This window comes from Sander lucioperca, chromosome 18 (genome assembly GCF_008315115.2).
Source record: "Sander lucioperca isolate FBNREF2018 chromosome 18, SLUC_FBN_1.2, whole genome shotgun sequence".
Taxonomy (NCBI): Eukaryota; Metazoa; Chordata; class Actinopteri; order Perciformes; family Percidae; genus Sander; species Sander lucioperca.
This window is the reverse complement of record NC_050190.1, coordinates 14,966,417-14,974,415: the sequence shown is the minus strand read 5'-3', so window position 1 is coordinate 14,974,415 and position 7,999 is coordinate 14,966,417. Positions and strand designations below refer to the sequence as shown.

General features: G+C 42.2%; 1 protein-coding gene across 2 annotated transcripts; it reads left to right on the top strand.

The window, feature by feature from the left end:
* Positions 1-459: 459 nt before the first annotated feature.
* zbtb42 (zinc finger and BTB domain containing 42) lies at positions 460-7,741 on the top strand. Of its 2 annotated transcripts, none has more exons than XM_031278930.2 (2): positions 460-715; positions 2,013-7,741. In XM_031278930.2, the coding sequence occupies exon 2, from the start codon at positions 2,027-2,029 to the stop codon at positions 3,620-3,622; it is 1,596 nt and encodes a 531-aa protein (XP_031134790.1). In that variant the 5' UTR covers positions 460-715; positions 2,013-2,026; the 3' UTR covers positions 3,623-7,741. The 2 variants fall into 2 exon arrangements, with proteins under 2 accessions (XP_031134790.1, XP_031134789.1); XM_031278929.2 differs by lacking the exon at positions 460-715 and adding an exon at positions 1,362-1,610.
* The last annotated feature ends 258 nt before the right edge of the window (positions 7,742-7,999 follow it).

The following is a 7,999-nucleotide window of genomic DNA, read 5'->3' as shown; positions in this document are numbered from 1 at the left end:
ATTAGGGAGAACAGCTCTTAAAAGTTCCCAATAGTCCATTGACCCTCCAAATTAACAAAGCATGATTTATAATTCTCAGTTTTGGATACTTTCAATATCAATTATTTGTGACAAAAGGGTTTCTTTTATCCACAGCAGACATTAAAAAAGGCAACATTTTGGGAAGCTTGCAAATCCAATTTACATTCTGGATTGGAACTTTTTAAATCATATGATCTTCAAACATATCTGGATAGAAAAGGAAAGAGCAGACAGGGTGCGTTTTTTTCCAATCAAATAACACATTTAAACACGGAACTTTGATGATTAGACTGTCTACTTGAAGCCATATCTTACAAAAGTCATCAATAGCTCTATTTGTCCGTTCCTCTACTTTGCGATAGGCTACTTCCGGATTTATCACACTGAAAGTCATGAAAGTTCATGGGACAGGTATTGTAATAAGACAGCCAATTGATGTTCCCAGTGTACTCTGCTACTTGCTGCCGCTGTGTGAGTTCACGGAGTAGTACAGAACTTATTGTGGCCGCGCGATATCGCGAGACTTGTGCCATTATCAACCTGCTTGACACACAGCAGCGCTGAGTGCAGCCTGCCTTGCCAGGGTCGGACTGAAGCTCAAGAAACGACAAGGAGAAGCGAACATCTGGCCGGACATCATGAAAGGACGTGGGAGCTTCTAGGAAAGAACACGACGAACCGGGCAGAAATAAATGTAAGTACAGTGTTTGTGTGCTTTTAAAGCGAAAGTTAAAGAGTGTCCCCTCGCCTCTTCGTTCAGCGCAGTTGCTGTGAGTTCCTCTGCTGTTTAAAAGGCTCCTAGCAATGCGTTGCCCAACACGGACATGGAGCTCGGTTTACTGCGTCCTTGGCTCTCCTGTATACTCTTTACACTTTTCTTTCTCTTATTAAAATAACTACTCCGCGCAAAATTCTACATATGCACATTTTTTTCTCGACAGCATCAAACTTTAATATTCAATTCACTCGACTTTTTTTCTTACCATCTGCCTTTTTTGCTTCGAATTAACTCCTTTAAACAAATATTTCACAGTTGTGCGCGTGTGTCTGATGAGTGCGTAAAAGGGCCACAAAGCGTTTTTATTCTCCTCCGCGGTTGTCGGCTGCATTTTTTCTTTGGTGATAAATTACCCGATTAGAAGAAGTTGGAAATTCCGTGTAATCTTGTGACACTTGTGAGTCCATTCTTTTCTTTTTTTACAAATCGTGTGTGTAGTTTAGACCGCCTAGCACAAAGTTAACATATGGCTTAAAGAGGAGCACAGCTGGAGGTAGCGTTTCCATTGCGGTGATGTCAGAGCAGCTGACTCCACAGCTTGCAGTGTAATTAGCAAACAGAGCACCAGTTTACTCACTCTGCACTGCTCTTATTTTTTTCACGTTAGCCTCCTTCCCCCGATGGACGAGTGCTATCATTCCCAGTCCCGCTTGCTTGTTCTGTAAACACCGCTGTTTTCGCGTGCGATTGGGAACGCGCCTGTGCGTCACTTATCGCAAATTTTGGAAGCTCAAGAAGTAGGCTGACTACAAGAAACACGGAATACTTCGGTTAATTTGGGGAGTGGATCCGTTTACACCGTAATACATGGGTGGGTGAGCGCAGCGTAGCGTATCCTGCACCACTGGAAAGAATGTGGGATTTATGTTCTCAAGTTGGATAAAGTTATTGCTGTAGACCTTTAGGGGAATTCATTCTTTCTGAATAAAGTTTTGTATTTGTGAATGATTTCGCGAACTTATATATATATATATATATATATATATATATATATATATGTGTATGTATATATATGTGTATATTTTACAGGTTTATTGTCTTCCAGCCTATGTTTGCTCATACTTTTAAATTATTTGGCTTAAGCTATTCCTTACATTGGCTCTGCTTTTGGTTACTTTGTATCTGCCTCTGATATGCGACGGCAGCTCCGCTGTACCCTCTAAATGGCTTCATTTCGTTTATCCAGTATCCTGTTTTTCCTGTTTTTCATCAGGTTATGAAGGAAGAATGGAGTTCCCAGACCATAGCCGCCAGTTGCTGCAGTGTCTGAGTCAGCAGCGTCACCAAGGTTTCCTCTGTGACTGCACTGTTCTTGTCGGGGAGGCTCGATTCAAAGCGCACAGAGCCGTGCTGGCCTCCTGCAGCATGTACTTCCATCTCTTCTACAGGGACCAGCTGGACAAAAGGGACGTTGTGCATCTCAACAGTGACATTGTGACAGCCCCGGCTTTCAGTCTGCTCCTTGAATTTATGTATGAGGGGAAGTTGGAATTCAGCTCTCTCCCGGTGGAGGATGTCCTGGCAGCAGCCAGTTACCTCCACATGTATGATATAGTGAAAGTGTGTAAAGGCAAGCTTAAAGATAAGGAACTCTCCTCTCTGGATGAAAAGATAAGTGAGAGTTTGGGACTCGGCTGTCTGGACAGGGAAAATTCCTCCGAAGGCGAGCTGCACAGTAAGCAGCTCATCCGGCGACAGGCCCAGGCACAGTCTCAGGGGCTTCACAGACCCCCCCCGGCAGACGAGTTTGACATGGACAACAGCGAAGTCAGGCTGGCTGTCACAGATTGTGATAGGTCTGCATGGAGCAGGCAGAAGGCAAACGGTCACTCTGGCAGGTCCCCGGACCTTGTAGGTGTCAATTATTTGTCAGCAGAGGCCGAGCCCTGCGTCCAAACAGCTGGAAAAACAAAAGCTGATGTCAGTAGTTCCACCGTATCGCTGTCCCAGAGGTCCCGGGCTTCAGATGACATGGACTGTGCACTGGATTTGTCTTTCAAGCCTCTGTCTAGCAGAGATCCCTTACACCCCTCCTACGTCTCGGGACAGCTGGCCCTCGACAGCCAGCAGCAGGGCACTGAGCCACTTGTTAAAGACGAACACGACTTGCTGTCAGAGCAGGAGGACAGTGAGCCGATGAGCCCTGAGAGCCAGCGCTTTGGGAATAGTGCCAGGAGCTCAGTGGTGACAGGGTTCGCTGCCCTCTTCCCAGGCAACAACGGCTCCACAGCCGCCCTGCTCTCCCAGGAGGAGGACCTGATGGACGAGGAGGGGGAGGCCTGCAGAGGGAGGGAGGGTGCCCCAGGCAGGGAGGTAGAGGAGAGGAGGGGTAGGCTGCTGGGGGACAGCGAGGAGGAGGAGGAGGACGACTTGGCCTCTTCAGACATCTCCACCTCCAGCGGGGTGCTCCTGCCCCCGGGGCAACAGGTGTGCGTGTGCCCCCTCTGCAGTAAAGTCTTCCCCAGCCCCCATGTGCTGCAACTGCACCTCAGCTCACACTTCCGTGAGAAGGATGGCGCTCGCTCCAAGTTGTCCCCCGACGGCTCGGTCCCCACCTGCATGCAGTGCAACAAGACCTTCTCTTGCATGTACACCCTCAAGCGTCACGAGCGCACACACTCTGGCGAGAAGCCATACACCTGTGGCCAGTGTGGCAAGAGCTTCCAGTACTCCCATAACTTGAGTCGGCACGCTGTAGTTCACACACGCGAGAAGCCTCACGCTTGTAAGTGGTGCGAACGGCGCTTCACCCAGTCTGGGGACCTCTACCGCCACATCAGGAAGTTTCACTGTGGCCTTGTCAAGACTCTCGCCATTGGATAAAACACTTATCACCAGTGCCATGACACAAAGACCAAATGTTGTTTCATACACTGAAAACTACTACTGAACACTTTCCCCATTAGTACACACATGTTGGCAGTTTGTTGGAGATGTTTTTGGATTCTACCACCCCATGTGGCATTTCTCAGTTAAGGATGTAGCAATGTTAAAACTGGAGCTGTTTTCTGTGTCATAGGCATACATGATGGTCAGAAGAAGACAGTTGAAGGTGCACAGACTGTTAGGATAAACATGGGTGATGTGAAACCCAAGCTGGATCTGTGTGGACGAAGGTGAACAAATCAGATGATGCACTTGTTTGTTTCTCTTTTGTTTGTGTCAATCTGTTGAGTTAATTTAAGGAGTATATTTGCTGAAAGAAAAAGCATCCTATGTTCGTACCCTATGGGCAAATGGGTGATAGCTAATGCTAACACACGTTAATACAATCGTCAGAGTGAGTGAGACTTTTATTTGTGCACGTGGGACATCAGAACCGTCCGCAAGTAGCAATATATGATTTTTAACTCTTACATTATTATTATTATTATTATTATTATTATTATTATTATTATTTATTTTATTGTTTAGTCCTTAACAAGTAAACTACTATAAGGCAGCAAAACTAATGAAGTTTGACTACTGGAAGTATAACTATTTTTTTCATGGAAGTAGAATGTTTGTTTGGTTGAAATGAAGTTGGTTAGTTTTTATGTTGTTTATAACAAGAGGCAAGCAGACCATCATATCACCATATTTCCTTTCTTTTTTTGTTGCCTTGGGGTGAGATACCAGCTCTTTAGTTGCTAATGTATGTGAGCACATATCGATGGAACGGCCTTCTAATTTGCTACTTAAAAATAAGTTGTATAATCAGAGGAAGGATGGAGAGTAGTTAAAAGCTAATGCCTGTAACACTGGTGCCTACTAAAATTCTTATCACTTCACCTAGTGTACTTACTTAGACAAGAATGAGATATATCACTATGCCTTCTTGTAAAGTTCTGTGAGTTTTCAGGCCTTTAAAAAAAAAAAAAAAATCTGGAGTACACTCCACATACCAGGCGGTAACAAAGGTAATTGTCTACTCTGGAATGCTAATTGATCCATGAGCGACCTTAGTTAAATCATTTACAAGAATGTCATAAAAGTGCGTAAATCAAGCTCTCGTCAATTAAATAGTTATTGACTTGTTTGGGTTAAAAAAACAGTTGCCAGTAAATGACCTTGTTATTTCGTGGTATGGCGTAAAGGGTACACTGACACGGTGTTTAGGGCAAACCCTCAGCAGGCAGGCAGGCAGGCAGGGAGGGAGGGAGGGAGACAGGTGGATATTCAGTACTCTGTTGGTGTCATCAAAGCTGTGCTCCAAGTGCCATTCAGCTGAATCTACTGACTTTTCGTTCTTTGAATTAACCTTTTCACATCATAACATCTTCTTACTGTACGTGTGTACGTTACTACTGATGATGAAGCTGGAGCCTTTAGAGATGCTTCTCCTTGAAAGAATCTTTGGGCAGGAAATTAACTGCTTCTGTCTGTTCACATAGATGCTATCTGGATTCTTAGCAGGGGGCGTATTTGTCTAATCTGTCCTGAGAAGACTTGACCAGAATTTATTTATTAGTTTGACTTGGTTCAGGGTTTACTGTAGGTGTACTTCTTATTTCTATAAGCTTGAAAGACGCCGCGTCTTGCCTAGCGATCTTGGTACTCATTAACTGGTATTAGGGCTGTCTGTTCGTTTTCTCTGTGCAAATCGAGTTAATGTAATGGTATTTTAATATACCGTGTAGAAATCTCTGCAGAGTGTTCAAGATTTGTCACATGGAACATAGAGAAGCACTTGTTTTAAGCATGCATATAGTTTCAACACTATTGTCTAGGCTGCTATTTCTTACTATGTGTATATTTAATGTAAATATATATTCTATTTATCAAACTGTTTTTGTTTTTCCGTGTTACAACATGTGTAAGGTGGAGAGAGTCAGGTGTCTTATCAAGACTGCAGTCTCTTAAAGTGTCACGTCTTCCCCAAGGAGTTTGGTTCCTTCTCCGTATTCAAGAATTGATTGGACTCACTACAAATCAGAACAGTTAATACGCTAGTACCACTCTGACTGCTGTTCTGCCACAGGAAACAGTTGTTCACAAGCACAGCCACACTGATACGACATTGGCTACCTATAGAAAGGAGACAATACAGGCATTGTGTGTCTCTTCCCCCCCCCTGACCACCACCAAATCCCAGGTAATTCTTAAGGGATCATTGTGTATCTCTGTGCTAGCTGTGGGGAGAAAAGGCAGCGCAAGTCTCTCTTTGCACTTTTCTGTATTGAATGGAGCCATTGGAATGTGAGAAATGTATTTAGCAAAGGGAGACCAAGGACACTGTAAACAGGTGTATTGTTTTGGAGGCATCAAAGAACAGCCCCCCCTCCATCCCAGCATGCAGTAGATAAATGCTTCATTGTTCCTCTACATGGAGGAGATACCACAGTGATTTGATTGCACATCCATCCGGAGAATATCAGAATTATCAGAGAATTGTTTTCCAAGTGCTAGATTTAAAAAGACTAAAAATATGTCTGGCAACTGTGACAATACAGGTCAAATGTAAGTGCTGACTACCTATCCATTTCAGCATAGCACACCCTAAGGTGTTTTTTTATGTTAATCATCAAGACTTCTTTCAGGACACGGAAATAAATTCACATTTGCAATGGTTTGTCAACATTTCTAAAGGAGGAGCCCAAGTCGAGAAACGAGTCAAAAGCATTTTCTCTGAGAATTACCGCAATCTGTTTTCATTCTACTCCCTGACCTGCAGTCAGCGATGGGGCTTGAATGAACAAGGCTTGTGTGTTACTTTACAAGAAATGTGATCTGGCTGTTGCACTAACACTCGTGCCGTTCGCATACCCTGAGAGTTTAATCACTTCAGTAAGAACAATAAATGTCAGATACGTAGCTGTTGTGTAGTGTTAATAATGTCTATTTCAATCAGAACACAGGAATGTAGATTTTGTCACTGTTTCAGTTTTTTAAAGGAACGTTTCTTATATGGTGCAAGTTAAATTGCTTGATTCTTTAATGTACATGTGTACAGAGGTAGAAAAACTAACGATATGTGAAGAATTTCTTTTCTTTTTATTGTTTGCCGTCTTTATTTATACCTCCAGAATGATCACCAAATGTGCCTTGTAGACACGACTAGGTGTTGCATCTGGAGAAGCCCTTTTTCTATATTGTACATTTTTGCCCTTGTCTGCGGCGGTAAAGTTCACATCACAGCAACAAAAACCCATTGAAGTGATTCACAAGTGTTGTTCCTATTTTTTCTATCATGGTCAAAAATCTGAGTAAGTTTTCAAGTCCATTTCTTTTTTGCTGCTTTGCAAGAGATTACATTGAGATTTATTTGACCATTCTTGTGAATAAATCTGTATGTGTTAAACTGAAGACATGCATTTTTGTGATTTGGCTTTTAGTGGCCAGTACTACTGGGAACTAACAGTATGTTTATTTAGTTAATGTCACTGTTGAATGTGAAACACTTGAGATTTTGACTGTTGACTTCTATGGAAACATCGCTACTCTTGATCGAGGGCTACGTATGTTTGCCTAACTCATGCTGTATGATCTTTAAGTCTAAAAAAATTACTTTACCAATACTGGAATTTTGTCCTCTGCAGGTTACAACTGTGAAATTGTGTATAATCATGAGAAATATTTATTATTGCATTTGCTTCTTGTGCAACGTTTGACTGTCTCAGTTTTAATTTGGTAAAGAAAAAAAGCTTCTAAATGTCAAACGAAAGTCTTTTTTAATAGAATTTGTAGAAGTGCCATTAGAATTTAATATAATTTTTTAATAAAGGTATATTTTATAGTAATCAAATGCTTCAGTGTTAGTGGTGTAGAGATTAGAGGACAATCTTTATGCAGAATTGACATTGCTTAGATACTGAGGCAATTTACTCTTGATCTATAACTGTATGTGCATTTTCTTTGTTTTGCGCTTTTGGAGTGTGCTTGTGTGCGTGTGCTGTGGAAATGTGACAATCTTGATTTAGATCTTTCTTAAGATTATGCATAGAATTAAATGGAACAACTTTCTCTCTTTGTGTGGATTTTATTCATTTACTAATCTTTTTTTTTTTTTTTTGCACTCACACTAGTTTTCACACCAGTCAATGTATCAATGTCAGACAAAATACTTTAAGCAGAAGATGAGCTTTGAATTTAATAAGAAAAGTCAGAGTAGACCGATACACTAACAATGACATACAGCAGCAACTATCGGCCAGATAGCGTGTGTGTGGGCAGCACTGCAATGTGTACAGAGACAACAGAAAGTGATAATACTGCTGGTCT